This window comes from Mya arenaria, chromosome 8 (assembly GCF_026914265.1).
Source record: "Mya arenaria isolate MELC-2E11 chromosome 8, ASM2691426v1".
NCBI classification, from domain to species: Eukaryota; Metazoa; Mollusca; class Bivalvia; order Myida; family Myidae; genus Mya; species Mya arenaria.
This window is the reverse complement of record NC_069129.1, coordinates 40143744-40171197: the sequence shown is the minus strand read 5'-3', so window position 1 is coordinate 40171197 and position 27454 is coordinate 40143744. Positions and strand designations below refer to the sequence as shown.

General features: G+C 37.3%; 1 protein-coding gene across 2 annotated transcripts; it reads right to left on the bottom strand.

Moving 5' to 3' along the window:
• Positions 1 to 1089: 1089 nt before the first annotated feature.
• On the bottom strand, positions 1090 to 26264 carry LOC128243298 (uncharacterized). 2 transcript variants are annotated; one of them, XM_052960981.1, is made up of 8 exons: positions 26138 to 26247; positions 25011 to 25084; positions 20144 to 20255; positions 14950 to 15109; positions 14506 to 14630; positions 13706 to 13949; positions 12290 to 12552; positions 1090 to 11863 (listed from the first exon to the last, which is right to left on the bottom strand). In XM_052960981.1, the coding sequence occupies exons 2-8, from the start codon at positions 25049 to 25051 to the stop codon at positions 4601 to 4603; spliced, it is 8208 nt and encodes a 2735-aa protein (XP_052816941.1). In that variant the 5' UTR covers positions 25052 to 25084; positions 26138 to 26247; the 3' UTR covers positions 1090 to 4600. The 2 variants fall into 2 exon arrangements, with proteins under 2 accessions (XP_052816941.1, XP_052816942.1); XM_052960982.1 differs by lacking the exon at positions 25011 to 25084 and having other exon boundaries at positions 26138 to 26264.
• Positions 26265 to 27454: the final 1190 nt, after the last annotated feature.

Sequence of the window (27454 nt, the reverse complement as noted above, 5' to 3'; positions counted from 1 at the left end):
TTATTTACATACATGTTCAATAATGCCTAACAATCTAATTTAAAAGCAAAACAGACAGGAATTGACATCCACTCCATCTTGCAGTGATTCATCATCTTCATGTTTGCTCTTTAAAAATGTTAGCTATCAATAGTTTCAAACGCCATAGGAAGGCGTGGAAGGTCATCATGAAAATATTTAACATACTAAGGCTATCTGTCCATATAGGTCCAAATACTAATGGATTACTGTCTAATGTGGCCTTTCAGGGGGTTTATCACATTCATGTGACAGTGCTGGTTTATAGACAGTGTTGCCTTGTCTTATTGGATTTTCAAAATCATGCAAAAATCAAAATTATAATAAAAAATGAAGTTTCTGGTAAGTATCATCATCTCAATGTAGGAGATATTTGTGTCAGGTTATTTCAAAATACTTTTCATTGGTTGAAGAGAGCTGACCTTGAAGACACGAGGCTGGTACATTCCCTCGTAATGTTGGCTTGATGTGTACATTTATGCTAAGTTAGTCAATTTTAAACTCTTTCATAGGTTGATGTGTAGAACGGAGAAGGCATGAAGTGCTCATTTGACCCAAATTGGGGCCTTGGAAGGTATGTTGCTGGAACACTACACCCCTATGTGGTTAACGTTTTATGCTTATTTGATTCAATATTCTTTCAGTATCTGAAGTTTATCAGCTATTGAGCAGACACAAACAATTGCTAACTCACCTTTGACCCCTAAGTGTGGCCTTGACCTTAATTTGTACGGGCTCTATGCCTAAAAGTGGTTAACATTTGTTGGAAATTATGTCCAAACTCTAACATTGGTTAAAGAGTCTGACATAAAAATAATATGACAAATTTGCACATGTATTGCTTGTACATACTAGGGCCTTTCAAGTACGGGTTATAGTTAATTCAACAAGATTCATTTCCAGAGAGTGACTTACAGTTTATCTAGTACGTCCTTTTTTACAACATCATTGCCCAGTATATAAATTCATTCAAGTCACATACATCAATAACCAAGATAGTGTATAAAATATGTGGCTCTGATTGGTCTATTTAAAGAAGTAAACTATTAACTACAGTTAACCAGTCTTTAGTTCAAGTTGCATAGGTATTATTGTATTATGTGCAATACCTTTTGTGTATGCAATGAAAAACTTGTCATTTTAAAAATTTATTGACAACATTAAACAGTATACTCAAAATACAAAATGAAGATTTACTAGTACCATTAATACACACTTAAGTTGACAGACAAGAACAACATGGACTAGAACATATTTACATATAAACTTGAATATCCCAAAACAGACTTACGTCGACAAAATAAGACATACTATATTACAGTTGTAAATTAAAATAACAATAGTATGAAATATTACAAATAAAAGTGATGATTTGTTTTGCTACTATTATGTGAATGGAAGTCCCATTGGTTGTTAATTCATACAAAGTCAGACATACGTGTGAACAGCAATTCATAACAGTAAAAAAACAAGTAACATTTCTTACAATTATGTTTAAAAAATGAATATTTTTCAAACTGTACTCACAGACCATGCGTCGTGTTATAAATATATGTGTTTAACAAGAGCATCACGAAACTATAGGCAATGCTAGCGTGTTGTTGTTGTTTTTCAGTCTAAGAAGGGAAATAATTCAATAGTCATTAAAGGCAGAGTTTGGGCCTTGATGTACACTCGGGTTTTAAAAAAAGTTTCTTTATTTCTTGCAAATACATTGGAAGAATTCACATATATCAACACAAGGATTGAGGAGAGAACTTAAGGTTATATTATTACCTCTCTCCTGAACGTGGGTATTGTTTCTGGCATTATGTGCACCGAGTTTCATTTGAATGTTTGTTGAACATGGTTTTCACTTTTTGGCCAAAGTTTAAGTTTCTGAACAATAATACTGACAACACCAAGGTTTTTACATTTCAGTTAACAATGAAATAAAATGAAATCATATTAGAAATTCATATAAAAAAATACCTTCAGTCATTAACAAACTCCTGTAGTAGCTCAAGTCCATTGCAGCGACGAGAGCAGGAAGGCAAAAAAAAAAACAGTTATAAGAGACGGAGGGAAAGAGAGATTACGAGACAGAATATAGAACAACATTAACAACATAACATTACCATACTGGTGCCTTCAATTGCATGTATTGTAAGTTTCGCCAGGTTTTGAAATGATCAAGAATAGTTAGACAGATTACTCTCATTCTTTCACACTACATAAATAAGAATTGTTTAAAAATGAAAAGAAATCTATGAAGATATATCATTTTTCATGGCCCCTCAATTTTTTCCATGGCATTGTAAACATTTTTTTTATTTTCATAGAGTAAAGAGCACCTAAAGGTTAAGAAAATATAAACATAATCAGTTAACAAACTGTTACAAAGACTAATGTTTTGCTTTAGACAAAAACATGTAAAACAAATTAAAAATTGCACACATGTGTAGTGACCAGCTTACAAAAAACTAGTTCATTAACAAAGTGAATCCATAACACAGAAATTAAGCACCTATTGAAATAAATGGGTAGTAGGAAAACAAATATTTACATGGTTAATATGAACACATTTTATTTTGACACTTAGAATGCTTTATTTATAAGATTCTTTACAAATGGCATCAAGTTTACAGTTTTCAAGATTGCATGGATAACAATTCACTTCTAAGTCATACTTATCAATCATTGATAATAAATCTCACCCTACCCGCACTAACATTTCCTCCCATCTTTTTCCACTTAATTCCTAGTACAAAATTCTATACATATTCCAATAGAAAAATGTTTTTAGTTGAACAATTTTGACATCGCTTACCTAGTATCGCTTATAAAATAACTAACCAAAGTGTTGCAGGGAAAAACAAAAAAACATCAATCGGAACACCTCAGCCATTTTGACATCGATAACAACCTCAGATGTATATGGACGGTTTACAATGTCAGAATTCTTTATAACTACGTTTCAAGTAGATTGCGTAGAAATTTTAATTTAGCAGTTTAGCCTAAGGACTTGACTTTTAGGAATCTTGCAATAATGCACTCCACTGGGAATCAATTTGAACAAATTACACGTTAAAATGCTACAATTGATTAACTACTTGTACTAATGCACTGGCATACATCCGAGGTTGTTTCATTGGAAAAAGGCTGTAGTATTCTGATTGCAATGCATGTCTGTTGTTTTTTCTCCAGTCAAACAAATTAATTTTACAATTATTAAAGCCAAAAGTTACACATTTAAGCCTTAAATATGAGTGTTTTATCACTGGCAATATGTGTACCAAGTTCCACTTGAATTAATATCTTAAATGGTTTTTGAGTTATGGCCAAGGTTAACATTTTTGACGACACCAATGCCAACTTCACCTCAACAATACCTCAACTTTTTTTTGCAACTACTGAAAACACGGAAAAATCGGATGTTTTTGAAGCCATTTTCCTGTCTCAGACAAAATTTACAAATAGACAATATTTCAAAACTAAATCAGTTTTTTTCAATAAATCATACAAAATGGACAACCAACTTTTTTTTGCAACTACTGAAAACACGGAAAAATCGGATGTTTTTGAAGCCATTTTCCTGTCTCAGACAAAATTTACAAATAGACAATATTTCAAAACTAAATCAGTTTTTTTCAATAAATCATACAAAATGGACAACCAAATCACATCATTACACATGTACAATATTACATATTACATTTACGAAAACAAATACTTAACACAATCTGTCAATTAGAAACATCTCTAGAAATTCAAACAATTCTTAATTACTGAACGCAAATGAATAATTTTAATTAAATTGACTAGTTTAATCATCTTTTAACTCACACAAAAAGGCAAGATTATGATTTGTAATTAAAAATTCACATTATATTCCATGACAGTATAGCAACCTCTCTCAAAAGTAAAAAAATGCTTTTCAAATCAATTACATTACATACATAATCATGTCACTGACCTTAAAACAATTCAAACAAAATGAAATTCAACAGCTCCTATGAAATATAAATGTACAGTAAACATCATAAAACAGACAACAAACAAATTGAATTGCTACAAAAATACTGGGACCCTGCCTCTCTCTTCACATTAACAATCTGAATGTTCCCATAGATTTACTCTCAGGGGCAGGTTGAGTTGAACAGTCACATGGTGCTCTGAGGACATTTCAATAGCAAATTTATTACAGGCCCATTTATCTTTTCACTTTCACAATTTGAATATTGCCATGTGCCAAGGTTTATTCTCCGAAAGCACGAGGTTCACATGGTTCCTGTTTTGGCCATTGTTTTACAAGCTTAACGATACCATACTCTAAGACTTTGCCTCACTTTTACATTCATAATCTGAATATTGCGGTCCTGAAGGTTTATTCTCCGAAACAGGTGGTTCAAATGGTTCCTTTTTTGGTCAATTTTACAAGCTAAATGATTACATACACTAAGACTACACCTAACTTTGACATTCACAATCTGAATATTGCGAAGTCCTAATGACTTACTCTCAGGAGGAGGGAGTTCACCTGTTGCTCTGTGGTCATTTACTTGCAATTATTTCCTGATCATTTGTTAAATGGTAACATACACTAAGACTGTGCCTCACTTTTTACATTCACAATCTGAATATTGCCAAGTCCTAATGACTTACTAGTTTTTCCAGGAACAAGCGGTTCACCTGTTGCTCTCTGGTCATTGTCTTTACTAGCAACTAATTCCAGATCAATAGTTTCAGCTTCTTTCCGCTCAGCCACTTTTCTGTGTTCTTGTTCCTGTTCCTTTTCTGCGTCCATATAGCTTGATGTCATCTCCATCAACTGATCAGCAGCCATTATATCAAAATCGTCAATTGGTTGAGCATGAGGGCTTCCAGTTGTGGATGTGCCTAACTCTACCAAACCACGTGCTGAGAAACTGTTCGTATCTATTACATGCTCAACACTCTTTTCTGCAGACACCCGAGTATTCACTTCAATCTGAGCTAAATCATCATCAGTGAGCCTTGCAACAATATTTTCTGGATCTTCAAACCCATCCGTTTCATCAGTAGGATCATTGTTCCCAGAAGAAACTGGCTCTTCGACAAGACCAAACTTATTTCTAGGAGCAGGCATAGCTGGTGATGATTCTCTACCATCGTCTGGAGATTTCCGAGCCTCAGTAGCAGCTGCTAGTCTGATCCCAGGCAGGTACTTGCTACGCCACTTGTAAAGGGAATCTATTGACACTCCAGCCTTGTCAGCGACAGCCTGAATGTTACCCTTTTCACTCTCCTTCACGAAACCTATTCTCTCTTCTTCACTAAACTTTGCTCTCTTGTACCCTAAACTTGTCAGGTCAACATCATTTGCCTTTCTCTTTAGAGATGAACTGCTTGATGTGGAACTAGTTGGAGATGAAATTGACGATGTGGACAGTTGTCTTGGTGATCTGGACCCACCTCTAATCAGTTTCAAAGCAGCTTTCTTGTATGTCTCTTTCCATCTTGTAACATTGGTCAAGGGAATGTTCATTTCTTGAGCGGTTTCTCTGCAACCAAACTCATGTGCCCGTTTTGCCACTTCTATTTTCTGTTCATCACTGTATCTTCTCATAATCCTGGATGAACCAATATCTGACATCACCTTTTGGAGAGGAGTACCAAGAGAAGATTCAGAAATACTTTCATCTGTGGTGTCTGGTTCTTTCTTGATGTCTTTCAGAGCCAAAGGCGTTGAGGTCTTATTCTCATTTTCCAGACTCTTCCTGCTACTACTAGATATTGATCGTTTTCTTTCAACAGACTCCCTTGAGCTCTCAGTACTTGATTCCCTTTCATCCTTTGTCCAATAGTACAGGGTAGATTTTCCAATGCCATACTTTTCACTAACAGCACTAATGCCATGTTTCTTTACCTCCTCAACAGCAGTTTTCTTAAATTCTTTTGAGTGTTTACTGTATTGACTTTTTTCCACACTGGGAAGTCTGATGGTTAGTTTTTCATGTTTTGGACTATGAATTGGTTCATCACTGGAAAAACTGGAAGATCTTGACTGGGTCGAACTAGGACTTGCACCAGAGATAGTAGACTTCATCCATTTCAGCAACAGAGGTAAAGGAATCTTATGTTTTGCTGCAATGGCTGTCGTGCCATGAATGCTTGCTTCAGTCACAATCGCTTGCCTTGTTTTCTGATCATACTTTGCTGCTACTCTATCCAGCTTCTGCTGCATTAGACTCTTTGGCTCACTTGCGAACTCAGTTTCTGCTGCTTCTGTCTTCACAGAAGTTGTTGTCACAGGAGATAATTCCGTTGGGTCTGCCTTCAGATCGTGACCTTGCCCCTTCATAAGTCTACGCCAATGGTAGATGGTCTTCGGTAGAAGTCCAGTGAGGTCAGCTGTTGTTGGCCCACCATGCACTTCAGCATATCTCGCAATCTTTAGTTTAATGGAATCTGAAAATTCTAAATCCCTGTCCCCATCATCCCTGAACCTTACATGCTCAAATTTTTTCCTGTTAGCAGACAAAAAACTCTCCAACCAGTAAGTTGTTGCATTATAGTTGGTGTATGCTTCTTCAAATACTTTTTTGGCTTTGTCCTTTACTCGATTGGTGAGAACAATTCCAAGTTTTTCATTTTCTTCGAGAATCCAATCCACTATGTTCTGTTCCAGTTCTTTCTTTGCGGTTGATGCATGAGTTGCATTCATGACAATATTTTCACCCTCGTCCCTGAAATATCTAATCCACTTGGTGAGCATGCCTCGAGACACACCCAGCTTCAGTGAAGCATAAGTCACACCATTCTGCTCACACACTGCCACCATCCTTCTCTTCTCTTCTGGAGAGTATGACTTCAGCTGTTTCTTTGCATACTTCTTTTTGATTTTCGAACTCACTATGGCCTTAAACTTTGGAATGGGAATTGCCTTTTCCCTCATCTGCTTTCTCCAGTTACTCAGAGTACTTGGCGCGATATTCCGTTTCTTTGTAACATGCTCAGTCCCATACTTCTTCTCTTCAGACAAAATGTGCAGTTTTTCTTCTTCAGATATGATCCTCTTCTTGTTCTCAAAAACAACCTCCTTAAAGTGATCCTTGTACTTTCTGATGAAGTCTAGAACCCAATTGTAGCTAGCCTTGAAGTGTGGCCTTGTTTCTTTATAAACAGACCTGGCACACATACTAATATCATCATTCGACACACTGCCTTTAGCCCTCTGTGTTTCCAGCACCATGTTAACAATAGCCATCTCAAATTCTGGAACAACTCCTCTTGAACTATCCATATCCCCAGCATCAAGTGAGTCAGTCAGTTTTACTGGAGTCCCCATCTTCTCCGCTTGTTCTAGCTGCTGTTTCCAACTGTAGATTACACCTCCATTAATGCCCAACTTTCTTCCCACATGGTTGCAACCAAGTCTCTTTGCCTCTTCAACGATGGCCAATTTCTCTTCCACTGAATACTCGTTACGGAATCTGGATTTGATTATCACATTTTTCAATGCTGCATGGTTTCGCTGTTTGAATCTAGTCATCCAGGCCTGAGTTGCAGCAAAGCGCTTTGGACCTGTGTGAAGAGATTTGGCATATTGCTTAAACAGATCTAGATACACACAGCCTTGCTGTTCTTGTTGCTCAATCATCCATTGTACAATTTTCTTCTCTGTTTTTATGTCCATCATCTTTGGTGGTGCAATAATGATAGGCCGTTTCTGATTGGCTAATTTATCAAGTATGTTGCCACTGGATTGGCTAGTGGAAGGAGAATTGAACGACAATCTTGAATTATCAAGGTCATGAGAACTATCGAGGTCAACCCATGAACTGTCATTCATATTGGCCTCTTCAAAGCTAGCATTACCGTCCCCAACAAAGCTGGTACGGCTAGCTTCAGAGTAACTATCCAATATTGACAAATTCATTGAAGGATCATAATCTCTTATAAGAACTCCATCTTTTTCGTTGTCATCTGGAATGTACACTTTCTTCACATTTTCAAGTTCAACATCGGCTAAGCTTGATCTATGCCTCTTAATAAAGTCTCTAATCCAGTTGTAACAGGCTCTAAAATTTGGTCTGATTTCTTTATAGACAGACATAGTTATTTTTTGAATATCATCATTGGACACACTTCCTTCCTTTTCTTGCTGCTCAAGAATAAGCTCAATGATTCTTTCTTCATACTTTGGATTATTTCCAACAAGTTTTGACTGAAACTTAATCTTATTCTCAAGCCTGTTTCTTCTCAGGAATTTTGTGATCCAAGCATTAGTGGCACCAAACTTCCCTGGTTGACCTATGTAAAGAGTTCGAGCGTATCTCCTGAAGTCATCCGTGAACACATAACCTTCCCTCTCTTGTGTCTCTATTAGCCATTCAACAATCTTCTTCTCTTCTTTTCTTGAAAAATGCTTTGCTTTACCAATTATTATTGGCCTCTTGGTTTGTGAGATTTTATCCAAAGCAGGGTTAGATTCCCCTTCAAGACTCCTCTCCCTTTGAGATTCTATACCAGATTCAGCATTTTCAATAACAATCATTGGATCCCTGCCTACAGATGGTTCGTCAGTCTCCATTTCTTCATGACTGACTGCAGAATGCATGGAATCTTCTCCAAAGTTTCCGAATGAATCATCTGCATCTTGACTAAATTCTTCATAAAAGTAATCTTCAGCATTGCCCACAGTGTCACCAGGGACGAGAATTTCAACATCTAATTCTCCTTTCCCGACATCAGACTTTCCAGTTGACTCGAAGTCCACATGCCTAAGAGCTTTCTTATTCCTCTTGAGAAAATCCTTCACCCAGTTATAGCTTGCCTTAAACTGTGGCCGTGTTTCCTTGTACACCGCCCGTGCTGCCATGCTAACAAACTGATATGTCACGGACCCCTCTTCATCCATTTTATTGTTTATCATCTGGTTGATCTTGTTTTCCATGGCTGGAACAATGCCTCTAGTACTATACAATCCAGGGCCAACATTACTGCCAACAGGACTTTTCAGAGCCGATAATAAGACAGGAGATTTCTGGCTTGGACTTGAAGGAACAACTGGTGATGATTCTGTATCCTTTGGTATAATTCCTGCTCTTTCTAGTTTTATTTTCCACTGATTTATCAAAGTGTGCTCTATGCCAGTCTTCTTGGAGACATGAGCCACTCCAAATTTTTTTGCTTCCTGAACAATGACCTTCTTTTCTTCTAGTGTGTACTGATTCCTGAAACTTGAGGTGAACCTTACATGCTTCAGGGCAGCATGGTTTCTTCTAAGAAATTTAATTCTCCAAGCTTGGGTGGCAGCAAACTTCTTTTCCCCTTTGTACAGCGACTGTGCAAAAGCTTTGAACTGATCCAGAAATACATAGCCGTTCTTTTGCTGTTGTTCAACAACCCATTGGACTAGTTTCTTTTCCGTCTTGGTGTCAAATGCCCTTGACTGGCCGACAATTATTGGTCTCTTCTGGTTAAAAAGCTTGCACAGTTGAGAGTCATCTAGCTCAGGGTCTTGCTGGAATGATGTTTGTTGATTCACACCAATTGTTTCCTCCTCGCCGTCTTCAGGTAAGAATACTTTCTTCACATTATCGATATTCAAATCCTTCAACTTTCCCTCATTCCTCTTCATGAAATTCCTAATCCATGCATATGAAGCTTTAAATGAAGGTCTGGTTTCTTTATACACAGACTGTGAAATAGAACTCATCTCCTCATAGGAAATGCTGCCCTCTTTTTCATGTTCTTCATGAATGAGATCAATAATTCTCTGTTCAAACTCCGGTACCACACCTCTGAAAGCTTCAGTCAAAGCAGGCACAGTAGGAGCATTGGCAACAGGCTTAAACTTCAACATAGGCTTTCCAAACTTCTTCAACTTTGTCCCCTTCCAAAATGTCTGATGCTTTGGTGCCACCCGATCCATTTTAATCCTCCAAGCACAGATCAACGCTGGATCAATGCCAAGTTTCCTTCCAACATGTCCGGTACCTAGTCTTTTGGCCTCCAAAACAGCTGCACGTTTTTCTTCTTCTGTGTACATGTTCTTAAACTTTGACTTCCATTTCACATGTTTCAGTTCTCTGTGCCTTCTCAGAAACAATGACATCCAGCCTGAAGATGCTGAGAAATGTTTTGGCCCAGTGTGAAGAGATTTGGCGAACACTTTGAAATCATCAGTGAAAACATAATCATTCTTCTCTTGTTCCTCTAATGCCCATTCTACAAGCCTTTTTTCAGTCTTCCGATCGAACATAACAGATGGACCCACAATGATTGGTCTTTTAACTTTTCCAATTTCAGATTCCCCAATGACAGTTGTACCAGACAATGTTTCAAAACTACTTGTATCATCAATCGCTCTTAAAGCTTGGTCAACCATTGCAGAAACCTGTTCTTTACTCATATCCTGCGCATTCTCCTCACTCTCATCTTCAACTAAAACCTTAGTGACATTCTCGAGTTCAATACCTGACAAGTCATCTTTTCTCCTTTCCAAGAAGGTTTTCACCCATCCATAAGAAGCTTTAAAAGTAGACCTGGTTTCCTTGTATATTGACTGGCTAATTCTACTGATATCATTATAATTTACACTTCCCTCCCTGTCCTGGAGGTCTTTAATTTCTGCCACGATCTGATCTTCAAATTCTGGTACAATACCATGACAAGCCTGATTTTTGGTTTCTATCTGGTTAGGTGTTAAATTGTTTGGCATGGAGACAGAGGTAGATGGTGAATCTATGGAGCCTGGAATAGCAGACGGGAGAAGGTCATCTGGAATACTTGGCATGACTGAATCAACATTCAGTAGGCCTTTCTCTGCAGACAGTTTCCAACTATGAATGATTTTCTGATTAATTCCAGTTTTCTTTGAGGCAAAGCTAACTCCAAATCTTTTGGCTAATGTAACAGAGGTTTGCTTGTCTTCAGAAGTGTACTGGTTTTTGTACTTGGAACAGAATTTGACATCTTTCAGAGCCCTATTTCGTCGCAGGAACTTTTTCATCCAACACTGAGTAGCACCAAATGGTTTAGAACCTATATACAGAGACCTAGCATAATCTTTAAAGTCATCGGTAAACACATAGCCGTCTCTGGAATTTCTTTCTAACACCCACTGTACAATTTTCCTCTCAGTCTTTGGATCAAAAGTTTTAGACTGGCCTACAATAATTGGTCTCTTTCCAAAAGGTGTCACAACTGAACCTTGTGTTCTCTGCCCAAAATCTGTTTCAGATGACATTGGTGCAGTTTTATTCATTAAGTAGGAATTTGTAAAGTCATTTGAGTTTTCCATACTTTGAATGGATTGTGAAGCAAAGTCAGCATCATTGTCATCATCATCATCACCATTGTCAAAACTGTCGCCTCCAAATCCACTAAGAACAGCTTCATTCAACATATTCTGTTCAGTCATGGGTACGTTCTCAAGTACTGCACCTGAACCTAAATTTTCAAGCACATTGTCTGTCATATTATTTCTCACAATATTTCCATGTTCATCAACTTCAGCTACAATCTCTTGTTTTACTATCACTCCATCGGAGTCACTATCGCCGGCCTCATATAGATTCACTTCCATCTTGTCACCTTGGACGAACTTCGTCCCTTGGAGAACAGCCATATTCCGCTGCAGGAAATTCCCGAGCCAAGTTTTTGATGCACAAAACTTTGGATTAGTCTCCTTATGAACAGTAAGAGCGTACTGCTTCATACTGTTGAGATCAACACAGCCGTTGAGTTCCTGCTGTTGGACAATCCAGCGTACAAGGGCAAGGTCGGCATGGTGGTCAGGCTGCTTGCCTCTACGGTCCACCTTCTGTAGGCCCCCAGGGTGACGTAGCCCAAACAGTGTCATCCAGCTTAGGATATCCTGAAATTTATAAAGCAAAAACTTCATTTTACGAAACTGTCATTACTGATAATCAAATGGACAAAGAAAACTGATCACTTCCAAATTAAATGTTGGTATGAAAATAACCAATAAGTTTATTGCAACTAATCAATAATATATACATATGCATATTTCAAATCTGGCCAAACATAATAAATGACAGAAGAGAAAAATAAAAGAATGAACGATTTATTGGTACATTCATACCACAAACTTGGATATATGATGTTTTGACACAATTCATGGTCATTTACGCATGTATTTCATTGGTTATAAGTAAAACCCAAAGACCAATTAAAATTGATTTTTGATGATCTTAACCATTTATTGCTGATGCTGGGCCCTTTATAAAATAATATTTGCTTATCTCCCAATCACTAGTATATTTTATGTTCAATACTCCACCTGTAAAGGGATATTCCTGGACCGTGACACCTGTGTTGTCCCATATCTCTTGGCCTCCACCGCAACGGCCTCCTTCTCCTCCAGAGTATACTGCCCAGGGGTTTTCCCCACCACCTCCCCCTCCTCTCCTTCATCATCGCTCACCATCACCACAACATCTGGTGTGATGTTTGATGGGAGCTTCTTCAGGTTTACTCTGGGACTCATGAGTTTCTCCAGCATACTCATGTTTGTCTTGTCTTGACCATTCCTGTCTTGACCATCTGTAAAATCAAATATGTTATATCAATATAAAATCTAATACAGGGAACAGTCCATCTTGCGAAATAAAAGCTTCTTGGCTAGGGATTTGCCTGCATTACAAGACCTGGGACCATGTGATGGAACAGACTATGTTAAGAAACAGTCTCGAGACTGAGTCAAGACCTGGGACCATGTGATGGAACAGACTATGTTAAGGAACAGTCTCGATACTGGACCATGTGATGGAACAGACTATGTTAAGGAACAGTCTCGATACTGGACCATGTGATGAAACAGACTATGTTAAGGAACAGTCTCGATACTGGACCATGTGATGGAACAGACTATGTTAAGGAACAGTCTCGAGACTGAGTCAAGACTCAGACACAAAAAAGCACTTTTGTTAAATTACAAAAAGAACCACTTTATCCTTATTCATTTTACAAAACTTTCGTCAGAAAAAATAAATGTAGATAATTGTACAACTTCAAATAGTTGTACATTTCAGCACATAACATCATCAATAGAAGGGAAGTTACAATGAAATTAAGATTAAACGTTTGGCACTTGAGTCTGAACTCTTGAATATTTGTAATCATGGCCTCAGCTCTGGTGCAATGCTATTTCAGCTAATTGCTCTGAATGGCAAAGGGAAGAAATTCAATAATGTTCAATGTCAGGGTAACAATGACAAATTTTCAATCTGCACTGTTCATGACATGGTACAAACAGCAAAACAATGACAAGGATCAGAATAGTGCAAATACCTTAAACAGGGACTAAAATACACCTAAAACCCCAATCCTGAATGAAGGGTTACAGGGCTTTGAGGCCTTTTGAAAATGTGTTCAAAGCCATTTATATCCGTTTCAATGTAAGTTTGAAAGTCTGAAATAGAAAGCTCCCTTTATTAATTTTTGAATTTAAGATCAATTTTATCATCCCCACTTAAAAAAAACAGTCATAAAAAACATCAACTGGTCATGAGATTTAATTTCAATTAAAGTGCCTTAGTCTTACATTCTTTGGGGGGAAAAAATGTGAAAACCTTGTTTGTGGAAATGATTTGTTTTAATTCCAACTTAATTGAACGCATTTTTCGTAAATAAATTCTAAAACAGAAGATCTTGCTATATAGCATATAAACTGACAGCAGACAGGAAACCTTTATACCTGCAGTAGCCTTGAGCTGATGTTCAGACTCGTATGAAGCAAAATGAGCTGGTTCAGTCTTCACATTTGCCATGCCAAAACCCGTCCCCATGTCAGCACTGAACCCTGAGCATGCGGAGTTACTGCGACTCAACTCAGTCAAGTGACTGGATGCATCGGGAGTGCCGCTGAGTCTGTGTTCCGACCCAACGGGCATGGCACCGTTCAGGGAACTGTCTGCTTCTGTTGTCTGCAGATTCAAGTTCTGCAAAACAGATTTATCATTCTATTTGTATGAGAAGAATTCTGTGAATCAGATATGTCACCTACAGGTAGCGCTCATTAATTTTTTGGTCAAGGTCGACCATGACCCTGACCTTTGACCCCAAATCAATAAGGGTTATCTTCTGACCCTGACCCTGGCCAATGTGCTTACTAAGTTTGAACTATTCATCAAGTTGTTCAAAAGATACTGACAGAAATGAAAGTGTGGACTATTACGCTGCGAATGCAAATGCTGCCATCTGACAAACGCATCTGCATCATAAAATCATTTGTAGCTACAGCTTGCATTCATATATGAAATTGAGAACTAAAGCACTGCAAGCAAATGCACAGACTTGCTTAGGAAAATAACAAACATTATGGTCGCCAAAGAGGATAATGACGGAGGCGTTTGCTGTAAATGTTCTGTGAAACAGGTTTGCAAAAAGTAGTCAAATTTAAACAACCTACACACATCATTTAAAAGTATGTCCGCACATTTAAGCTTCAAGTGTGTGTGTGTATGGGTTTTGATGGACAACACTTTTAAGCCTTACCTGACTATCCGGGGTAGTGGACCTCTGTATAAACTCCCGGCACTGTATGAGAACACGGGAGATACCGAACAATGTGCCTAATCTCTCCATATGTCCAACAATGCGACTGTTCAGCTCCAACTGGCCTAGATAAATAGTGGGTTATATTTAGAAATATTTGTAGCATTATTTAGAATCCATCAATATAGGAAACTACCTGTATAATTTTATACTGAAAAGATACTGTTACTTTATAACATCAAAACACACAAATTATACATCAAAATTCAAGAATGGTTTTCAAAACTAAAATTGATTGTAGAAGTGTTTTCACATTCAGCTGCATTTTGTAGAACTTAAATTTGTTGTAGGGCTTAAATCTCAGATTGTCACAAAATGCATTTAATGCCTTTCTTGAACTAAATATCCTTTACTGCAAAATTGATTATCGATAATGATTCTAACCTGTGTATATGAAGTTGACAAACATGTTGACGGCATAGAGGCTGATATCAGGGGGAATGACGATCTCTAACTGGTCTCGTTCACGGTGTGACATCATGTCAAAGTCAAGGGCAAGGTCATGCAAGGTCTTACTTGCAGCACTCAATACAACCTTGTGCACCTGCAGGAAAAGATGTTTTATATGTTTCAGTAAACGTCATTAGATTTTGCTAAATTGGCGATGACATACAAAAATTAAAGTGATCATCATTATAATATGAAATTTCTTAATATAACTCGGCATAGTATATTACTTTTTCTCCCACCTCAGTTAAGTAGATCCAATAATTTAACCATGCTAGAAATTCTTATCTTGCCCACGGGCGAAGGTAAAATGCCCGTATGGAACTCCTTTTTAATGGTCAGCACATTGTAATTACCTCTCTTGTTGAAGACTGTCGTCTGTAGTATCATGGAAACCTTGTCTTGTGGCAATATTTAGAACATTAAATAATTATTTCTTGCTTCAAATGTCACCATAATACAGTTTTCACACATCTTTCAAGAAATAATGCTTCACTCTCCTTAGAACTATCTAAAGACCCAATTTGACTGTTAACATAACCTGAATCAATGCGCGCATATCTATGACAACCATGAATTATCACATATACATACGCAATTATTTTCACTAAGCACAAAAGAGTTCCATCAAAAAATACATTTTTACTTAATTTTGTTTAACTGGGGTGGGAGAAAAAGCATCTACCATAGACCCTTGTGTAAGATAGGTTCATCCCGACCCTGTGCAGGGTGTTTTGCAGAAACTCGGTAAACCTCGTTTACGCAAAACACCCTACGCTCGGGTCGGAATGAACCTATCTTACACTCTCGGCCATGGAAGATACTTATAATGTATTTTTTTAAATATGCTCTCCTTGCTTTATCAAACAAGAGCTGTATTTTTATTAACACATGCATGGATCTCCGTAAAATTGGATTAAACTAGAGATGATTGCTTTTTTGAAAAAGCACTTGTCTCCCCTATTGTATGGTCGTAGCTCAGAAAAAATAAATGATGGACATAAAATTTGTAATTTTGGACTGGAGACGAACCAACAATGAAGTTTGGTTTATTCACCCCTATTAAATAGTGAACATCTACTGCAACCTTGACCTTTGACCTACTGATCTCAAAATCAATAGGGGTCATCTACTAGTCATGACCAACTAGCATACCAAGAATAAAGTTCCTGGGTGTAAGTGTTCTTAATTTATTGAGCAGACACAAAGTGTGAAGTACAGACTGACGGACTGACTGAAGACTGATCACAAAATCAATAGGGGTCATCTACTAGTCATGACCAACTTGCATACCAAGTATGAAGTTCCTGGGTGCAAGCATTCTTTAGTTACTAAGCGGTAACCATTTCTTCACCTCAAGGTCACGGCGACCTTGACCTTTGACCTAGTGATCTTAAAATCAAAATGGTTCATCTACTAGTCATGACCAACTAGCATACCAAGTATGAAATTCCTGGGTGCAAGCGTTCTTTAGTTATTGAGTGGAAACCGTTTCTTCACCTAAAGGTCACGGTGACCTTAACCTTTGGCCAACTGATCTCAAAATCAATAAGGTTCATCTACTAGTCATAAGCAACTAGCATACAAAGTATTAAGTTCCTGGGTGCAGGCCTTCTTTAGTTATTGGGCAGAAATCATTTCTTCACCTCAAGGTCACGGTGACCTTGACCTTTGACTCACTGATCTCAAAATCAATAGGAGTCATCTACTAGTCATGACCAACTAGCATATTAAGCATGAAGTTCCTCGGTGCAAGCGTTCTTTAGTTATTGAGCGGAACCGTTTCTTCACCTCAAGGTCATGGTGACCTTTACCTTTGAATTACTGATCTCAAAATCAATAGGGTTCATCTATTAGTCATGACCAACTAGCATACCAAATATGAAGATCCTGGGTGCAAGCGTTCTTTAGTTATTGAGCGGAAACTGTTTCTTCACCTCAAGGTCACGGTGACCTTGACCTTTGACCTACTGATCTCAAAATCAATAGAAGTTATCCACTGGTCATGACCAACTAGCATACCAAGTATGAAGTTCTTGGGTACAAGCGTTCTTTAGTTTTTTAGCAGAAACCATTTTTAAGCTTAAGGTCACCGCCAACATATCATTTTTCACCTGAAGGTAACCTTGACCTTTGACCTTTTGATCTCAAAATCAGTAGGGGTCATCTACTAGTCATGAACAACTAGCATTACCAAGTAAAAATGTCCTGGACCCAAAGGATCTTTAGTTATTTAGCGGAAACGGCGACCTTGACCTTTGACCTAGTGATCTCAAAATCAAAAGGTGTCATCTACTAGCCAACTACCAACTAGCATACCAAGTATGAAGTTCCTGGGTCTAAGCGTTCTATAGTTATTGAGCGGAAATGGAGTGTGACATACGGACTGAGGGACAGGGCAAAAACAATATGTCTCCTCATGAAATGCAAAATATTAACCAGAATTTCACAGTCAAATAAAAAAGAGGCAACATTTTCATTACATGCAATTTAGAGTTATCATACTTGAATGTTTTTAGGTTTCAATGCAATACATCAAGTAGTTGCTGAATTATTGACTGATAATGTGCTTACGTGCAAAACCTTAACCAGAATTTCTATGTTAGATAAGATAGGGACAAAATTAATATTATATGCAAGATAGAGTTATCTAACTAAATTAATTAAGAAAGTTTGATGGTTGGAACCTGTGTATGAAATTGCAATGCAATACATAATGTAAAAAATAGAGTTATCTAACTCTGTTATTCAAGTACATGTATGTTGGATGGTTAAGTACTGTTGTATGAAGACTAAAAGCAATAAATCAAGTAGTCGCTGAGATATTAACCCATGTTTGCTTACATGCAAAACCTTTACCAGAATTACTTTGTCGAATAATAAAGGGCAATTATTTGCTTTATATGCATGATAGAATTTTCTAACATGGTTAATGTTGGATAGTTGGGAGCACATTTCCAAGTTCAAATGCAAAACATGTTGTATTTTCTGAGATATTGACCTAAACGTAATACATGCAAAACCATTACCAAGTTGTGAGGCTGACGTGATGCAGACGCTAGGGTGAGTAGTATTGCTCTCCATATTCTTTGAATAGTCAAGCTTATAAATAAAAGTAGATGCAAAAAACCAAATGTCATCACTATTACTTTCAAGACATCCATTATAAAGCTTTCTTTATGATTGAACCCAATCATGAATGCAGAATTTTCAAAATAAGCTATCAGCAGTCTATGGAAATACAAACAAGAGGCCCATGAGGGAGAAAAACACTACAATAATACACAATTCTTTGTTGTCTCCCTTGGCTTTTGGTCATTTAAAATTCAGATCATGTAACCACGTTTCCAACGGGACACACAATACAATAATATTATACACAACTCTCTGTTAATTTTTGTCATCCCTTGGAAATTTGTTGAGTAAAAAGGGGTCCAACGTTAATTATTTTTGCATTTTTTTTTAATTTTAATGTTCAGTGCAGAACAAAATGGCAGATTATTTGGGTATTTTGATATTTTTGAAGGATTTAATGACGGGATCAGTAGGTTTATACCCCTGTTATATCCCCGTAATATAAATATCCCTTCATGTAAGGTCCTTGCAATTTTTTTAAACTTATGCTTCTTCAGACCATCACAGTAACAGTTCTAGTTATTGAATGTATAATTTGAAAGATTGTTTGAAAATAGAAAAGCTTTTGCATTTCAAGGGCCATGATCCAGTCATACATGGTTCGATCTTGCTGGTTTTTCTTAAGGAACCAAGCTCTTATGGAACATATATCTAACATTTGAAAACTTTATCACTTTCACAAGCAATTGTTAAAAGTTTCCCAGACCAGGGACACCACGCCACCACATAAGCTCTTCTGGCCTTGGGAATTAGAGCTTCAAACTGAAAGCCCAGTTTTTATTATTCTCTTTGCACCAATGAAATCCCAGTGCTACAGGCCCCAACTATTTACATAACAAGAATTTACTTTGGGCTTTTGACTTTTATTTTCTATCACCCCAAAGCCTGTTTTTCCAAAAACATTTCACTCAGACTATTACAGTACACTCAACGAGTTAGACCCACTTTCCTCGCTCACTCCGAGGGATAAAGTCGATGATCGCAGGTTTCCTCCGAGGGTAAAACTGTTGCCCTCGCTAAAATTCCCCCCCTCGCTAAAATTCCCCCGAGTTCCTCAGAGTGGCTGGCTTACCGCCGAGTTTAATATGAACGATAGCGTTGAGAATCGTCCGATTTTATGACCCCGCGGCGGAACTCCGAGTCTAATCAGATAAGCAAGAAATCATTCTTGTTTAGAAGCTATTTATTTTTATGCTTATGCACATTGTTAAGCGTAAAAGATTCTTACATGTACCAACGTTTAATTTGTATCTATGTCCGTAAACGCCAATTGAATATTGTCTTGAATTATTAACATTGAATCATTAAAGTATATCCACTAAGTTATTTCATCATAAAGCAGCAGACTATTTACACGATTCTGAACCATGACCTCTGACGTCAAGCGCGTGATCAATACAATGTAGAATATATTATTTATTATTGGTGGTTAAAAATAGCTATGACGTTTCATGGAATTTTCCACAGAAAACGAGGCAAGAAGGCCTTCAAAACCATGCGCTGTGAACTTTGAACGCGTGTTTGACCTTCTGATTTTCCGAAAATGTGTAACCTAGAATTTCTCGGAAGAAATGTGTTTATCAGTCATTAGCAAAAACACGTCTATAAGATGCATGTGCAACTAGTGAAATACGACTGCATTCTTGTGGTAAGCTAACTTCATGCAAAACGGGCAGAGGAAAAAGAATAATAGCAATTTACTGGAGCCGTCATAATCGGTTGAAAATTTTAATAAAATAAATATAACTTTAGCGTAGATTCTTATCTAGTGTCCGCCGAGTTTCGCGGAGTTAACCCCTCCGAGGAACGCCGAGTTCGTTATTCTTCGGTCGACTGATCACCCTCCGAGGGCCTTAAATTCAAACTCCGAGGAACGAGGACAGTTGATAAAATCATTGTGTTGGCAGCGATAGCAAAAATCCGCGGAGGGAAACGGAAAGTGGGTCTAACTCGTTGAGTGTACTGTATCAGCAAATCAAAGCATGTTTTCACTCACCAGTATTCTAGTGCTACCAACACAGACCATTGCATCACAGAACTGCCCCGATGCTCGAAGGTTGGCCAGCCCCACACCAAGGCCCTGCAAATACTCAACATCCGCATGCATCCTGAAAAAATAAAATGCTTCATATTATGAGCAAAGAAAAACAGAATTGCTGCAGTGGCGAATGTCATGACAAGAATTTGATTTTCAATTATGTTTTAAACGCCCCTTTTTTAAACCTGCATCTAATTTTAAGTAAATGTAATATTGATCATGTTAAACCGGTAGCCAAGCGAGGGAGACAGGGAGTACAATGAGACTAAACAGTTTTGTCCTCTACTCAACTGTGTTTACAATTTGTATATACTTTTTTCAGAAATGACAGAGCTAATGCAGTCATAATTGATAGTTTCTTTCAAAATAAACAAAACTAGAGTGAAAGTTATATGTACGTATAAAACATTATTTGGGATACTTCTAGTCAAAGCATTCTTATCTCTGCTATTAAAGCCTTCTTATGCTATTGATTTTTTGGTTTCATGCAATCAGTCGAATATATACTTGAACCATGTCGAACACATCAAAATCTATCTCTGAAAGAAAACTGATGTCACAGGCATTAAAGATTTCCTGAAGTTTTAAGCCTCCAACTTCAACTCAAACACAAAACTAAGACTGACAAAGAAAGGCAACACAACAGAAGCCCCAGAAATCATTTCAGAACCTCTCAATACAATCACAAGTACTTATATGTACCTGAGACAGTAGTCAGTGCAGACAAAGACCCCTGCAACCATTCGTATAAATCTTGAATAAGTTGTTCATAGATTATCTTTCGACTGGTTTGCACACATAAATGATTCAATTGGTAAATAGTAATTATTGGATAAATATTGACCAATCAATAAACAATTTGGCAAACCATAGACTGAACCTGAACCAGTTAAATACAATTGGTTGCCTCAAGAAGGCAGTTCAGATCTTCTCAAGACAATCAAACAAAAAGACTTACCTAGACTGTAGTCACTGCGGACATGGACAAAGACCCCAGGTGGTTTTGGTCATACATCAAGAGTCAGAAACAAGACATTGAAGGCATATTTCCCTAGATCGATAAAGATGGCTTGCTACATAGCCATAACCAGAACTCCAATTCCAGTCTGAATATATGCAGGAAGACTCTCATTTACTCCCAGACATGACTTTGTGTCCAAGTTCTTACTCAACAATGCCGACGTAGCAGCCACTGTACCATGTGTAAAGAAACTCCTAGCTGAGTTAAATCCACAGAAAGATTCAGGCCCAGATTCAATCAATACTTACATACTGAAAATTGCAACTGAAGTATTAGGAGACATTTTCCAATATTCATTCAGAACCAACTGAGATCCCAATGATCAGAGACAAGCTAATATTGTACCAATCTATAAAAAGGCGATAAAAACCAAGCTTCAATTTATAGACCAGTTTCCCTCACCTCCATTTCTTGCAAGGTTTAAGATCATATTGTCCTCAGCTGTATTATAACCCATCTCCAAGCCCACAACATTAGTAGTGATAACCAACAAGGCTATCTAATCATCTTGCATAACTCAACTTATCACTACCAATTGGGGAATAGAAAGCAGACTGCATACCGGAAACGATCATGTGGATGACATTATCATGTTATTCTTCTAAACTACTGACACATATCTCCAGCTGATGTAGTGTCAGGAGTGATTCAAGGTATCAACCTTGGAGTTGGTTCTCTGCTGTTCTTAAGTCTTCATCAATGACCTGTCCATAGTAAAAACTTTTGACACTTTTTACTGCACTGACGATGCAGTGTTGTATGAAGAGATAAAGATAGAAGCAGATGTCAAAGACATACAGAAGGACTAGATGCTCTTAAGGACAGGGAAGCAAAGTGGCAGGTGTTGTTCCATCCTGAAAAATGCCAAGTCATTTATGTATGCAGAAAGAGGAGGTTTGGCAAACAAACCATATATATGCTACATGAACATTTAATCTCGAGGCTGTATATTACTGTGCTAAATACCTTGGAGTAAACCTAAGCCAACATCAAAGACAGTGGAAAAGGCTTCCAGCATGCTTGGTTTCCACAGTAGCTATTTAAAAAAGCTGCACATAGAATGCAAAGGCAAGAAAGTTCAACAAACTTTCAATTCCAACCCTGAATTAACTACCACATCCTGGAACCCTCATCAAATAGCACACATCAACTAGCTCAACCAAGTCCAACATAGAGGACCCGGTTTGAGTGTAACTACCAATGGGACAGCAACCGTGGTTGTTCCCAATACTTTGGACAAACTTGGTTGGAAGCCATCACAACAGTCGAGGCAAGACTACAGGATTACTCCTCCAGCTTAGCAACAGACAGACAAGAGGCCAAGCCAGATTGAACCAATATATTTTTATATTCAAATTATTAAATGATCCCAATCAGAAATTTTAAATAAAATTCTATACTTAGTTATTGAGTTCTTGCACTAGGGTGTTTTATTTTATTGAAATAAGCTGCCATTTAACATCACAGATGCAATCATAGGTTTCATGACTGCAATGAGCAATAACACAGCAGCCTCCACCAGACAAGCGGCATGTAAGATCATCTTCGACATGTACACAGGTCTAAATAGTAAAACACAGGATTTTAATCATTGGAGAATTGATGGCCGTCTTCTCACCGCAGGTCAACAATACAGTTGAAAGCAGCTCTGACCTTCTTTTGTACAAAGGAGAAGTTGAAGAGGAGTCAAAGAAGCATAGAAAAGTCAACTGTTGTGGTGATACTCAATCGCTAGATGCTTGGATTGTGAAATCATCAGGGTGATTCTGAGTAACCCCACATGTATAAACCAACAAGTACCTCAAGACTTCACTAGTGAATTTCTACCCTCCTCCCTTATTATTCATACCACCCACCTATAATGAAAGCAATGCAAAATGGTTTAACCCCACTGTCATAGTAGAAATTCTACACTATAAACATGAAGGCAATATACCACGGCAAATAACAGGGCTTTCAATTGACTCGAGCTTCCCGGTTTTATCAATCAGAATCTGTAAATGAACCCAAATTGAAGGATTATAAATTTGTAGTAAGCGTCAACCTTGACACGGGGGAATTTAGAGCAAGCATGGATCTATACAGGAAGAGATTTTCGAGCAATTTAACAAGGTACACATGTTGACCCATAGCAAACTCCAAAGCAACCTGGAGATCAAACCTTCATCAACTGCTCCACCCAATGTCAATCTTGAAATTCTATGTTGTAATTTATGATGCTGCCTTTTATTGCATAATTGATTCACCATACTAGCCAATCGGTGCTAGCATTACAAAATGAATTATTAAATATGCAGATGAACAGGTGCAACCCTGATTGACACTTGATAAAGTATTTCTCCGACTATAAGGCGATCCGCTTATAAGACGACCGCCTATCTTTGCCCATAAAATCTGGTGTTTTTGTCTAGACTTGTTTATAAGACGGGGTCAATTTTTAAATCAAATCCCGCATTTCAATTTCTCCAAGTCTGTGATAATGTTCAAGCTTAACAGTCATTTATCAACTGAATTTGTTCATTTGTTTGAAGAAAATTGCCGATTTTTTGTCAGCTGTTAGCTCTCTAACGTGGAGGTAGGTTAATAATAGAACAAGGTTACTCGGTTAAGGATCTATTTTACATATCTAATTTTCGTACACCCAAAGGTTCATTCATATTTGTAGTAAACTCAGATATTTTGGTCATGATTTGAAGGTTCTCAGACGATGATTATTGATTATTTTTCCGATCGCATGGTATGTTCTAACCAGCCTGAACGCAATATTGGGAGTAAATTGGGATCATAGTGATACAGTAAAGACTGACCGATTTAAATACAAACCATTGCCACGTGCCTTTGATCTATACACAACTTGTGCTGTGACATCATAAATTGAACCGTTTGATCTGCAGCCAACAAACACAACACATTCCAATACATGTGTAAATAAGTTAAAATTTCGCACATGTTTGTTTGAAATGCAGTTGATGGGACTTAAAATAGGAGAAATAAATAACTATTGATGATTGCGGATTAACTATTAACCCTCTTTCTTTCAGTGACATCCACGCCATTTTGTGTTTTTTCATATCGGCACATGGGTAAACTGTGTATTTAGCCACGTGTGATTTCATTTCGCACCACAGAGCGATTTCCTCATGCATTTTATGGGCTTGGCTCTTATTGATACCAATATAATACGCTATTTATTATTTTAGTATTAAAGCGATTAATTGTTTAAATACTAAAATAGAAATTATCTATGACCAAATTTGGAATACAGAATAAGTATATTGAAACCAATATAATACGCTATTCATTATTTTAGTATTTAAACAATTAATCGCTTCAACACTAAAATAATAAATAGTGTATTATATTGGTATCAATATACTTATTCTGTATTCCAAATTTGGTCATACATGCCATATCCCGTGGCCTAGTTGTTAAGCGTCCGCCTACAGAGCGGGAGGTCGTGGGTTCGATCCCTGGCCGCGTCATACCAAAAGACGTTAGAAGTTGGTACAAGTAGCTCCCTTGCTCCCTTGTCTGGCGTTTGACATGTAAAGGGTAGTGCTTGGAAAAGTGGTGTACTCAGTACTGGTTTAACCCAAGTTGTACCCCGTGTATCGGTGCTTTACACCGAGCACGTAAAAGAACCAAGGGGTCTCTTCAAAAAAGAGCTAGGGTTCGTACCCAGACTTCCTTGTATCCCATCACTGTCTCTTCAGCAAAAACAAAGGACCTCGATGGAAATAATTGCTTGCACTTTCACGTGTTACCCTTGACCACATGGTCTTAAGAATTACATAACATACATACATCCCCCGGCGGGCGGAAAATCCCTCGGAATTTTGATCCATCCCCCTTTCTCCTTGCAGGAGATAAAAATCCCCCTGAATTTAAAAAAAATAAAATGAGAGTTTTCATCAGGCAATAATGACAAAGTGAAACCACAGTATGTGAGAGAAACTGAATGTAAACAAACAACTCCACAAGGGGAAATGACAATAAATCACAATGAATATTTTAAAAAAGGTTTGATCAATGCCAAAAGGAAACTTTTACAACAAGTGATTAATTTATTTTGTAGTAATGACCAAAGGCAAAGAAATATTACTATTTTGGAAAAGGAAGAAATTAATAATATTTATTCCATTCTCTTATTCTCTGAACGTCATCAAAGCTGATAGAATATTCCAATTACTTTTTTTGTTCTGCAAGTGCATTACAGTATGACATGACAGTGTATCATAAGAATATGATCAATCATGATATATAAAATAATTCTGTATATTCAAAATGTTAAAGGTTTTCATAGCAATAAATATATGTGAATACATTTTTTCGTATGTGCGTCTAAAATAGTTTTCATTTTTTTAAATAAATTTCACCTACTTAGACCTGGTAAAAGAATCCCCCTGAATACTTCCAAAATCCCCCTAAATTTTCAGCCTTTCTGAACAAATCCCCCTGAATGGTCTCCAGAAATATAGCATGTATATTTGGTAGAATAAAATTAATAAACTAATTAATAAAGATTTAGTAGTTCATCTAGTGTATATAAAACACTGAAAAAGGTAAAATGTAATTAATATATTTTGTTCTGCCAAACTTACATGTTATCATCTAGTTAAATTTGATGTATGAGATTCATGACTTAAACAAAACAAAATGAAAGTAGAAAACAAACCATGATTCTTGAAAATAAATGTTTCAGACCCTGTGTGTTTTCAATCAAGTTCAGGTAGATAGCTGTTTCCCATACAGACAACATGCTGATAAAACCCATAGTGATGACCGTAAACGTTTAACTAATAATCCGGAATAGAGCATCCGAAAAAACTTCAACTTTCCTTATCTAATTCCATTGACAATAGTGAATTTTAAAACAACAAATGTGAGCGCGCCAATGAGCTTGCATTAAAAACCAATATAGCATTACTTACATTAGAGTTGGTTTAACGAGTTGGCATTTTGGACCCCTTTGTTTTTTTAATGAATTCGGTAATAGATGAGCTTTAAATAATATTCTTTGATTTTCAGCATTGAACGGAAGCCATTATTCTAATGAGTTGTACCCTGTAATTGTTGACAAAAATATGACATTTGGACCCAGAGCCGGAAAACAAAATTGAAACAATGTATACTTTGCGGATTCGTGGGACAGGGTTAAATTCACGCTTAAATACAGGACGTCAGTAAAGTGATAATGCAAAATTATGCCGCAGATGGAAAAAAAATAATTAAAAACTGCAAGTGTAACTATATCTAGAGTAGTTTTAATTACATTAGATAAAATGAGACCAGTTTTCTTCATTCCAAAACTTGTATCAGAAGCCCATTAATATGTCAGCTACCAGGAGCGTACCGCTGGGCAGTTTTGCAACGTACTCCCGGGTGTGGGATGGGGTGTCCCTCTCCTGCAGGTAAAGGTCCGGGGGAAGCCGTTCCCCGAAAAAAACATATGCGTAGAAAAGCAATTTAATGGTTTTGAGGGAAAATACTTCATTTATAGGTCGGGTCCGTCCTGCAAAACATGCACTCCCGCCTACAAAAATATGTCCAGTATGGTTTCGGTAGCTGCTAAACGTGATTTAGAACTACTAAGAGTTACTTAGAAGTTTTAGATCCTTCTAAGCATTTATATATATACTGGAATTTCTTTCCTTTGCCTTTGGAGTGTCGGCTATATTTGTGTAGGAAATGATAAAACTGGCACTGTTTGCACCATTCTTCAGTTTATCCTGATTATTCTCTCGACTTGGTGAATATTTAATAAGTTTTAGGACATCTCGTGCATTATATCAAACCTCGTGCAACACATTCGACCTCTTTAATTAGTGTCGACGATTGGCGGGTTCAACGCATAACCGTAGCAGTGGGTATACATGGCCGACTGACCACATCACTTGATTTAAGAAATATTAAGTTGAATTTCAGTAGAACGTGCATTAATTGGTGTTTCAATATGAAGTCCAATTAACTCATTGTGTACGTACAACGTGTCGGAACTCCACCTGCACGACACACCTTACCAGAGTTTTACAAAAATGTGGAAATTGATTGAATTGGCCATTAAAAATTCAAACATCAGTGGTGAGACACGAATCATTGTTATGAAATTCAATTTATTTAACATTGACCTCCGAGTGTGACTTTGATTGTCCAGTTAACGCACTTTTAAGCACACTCGCTTCACAACAAGGCGCCCTAGGTCCGATTCCTATTTTAATAGAACGTTCTTAACAATCGCCGGAAACTAA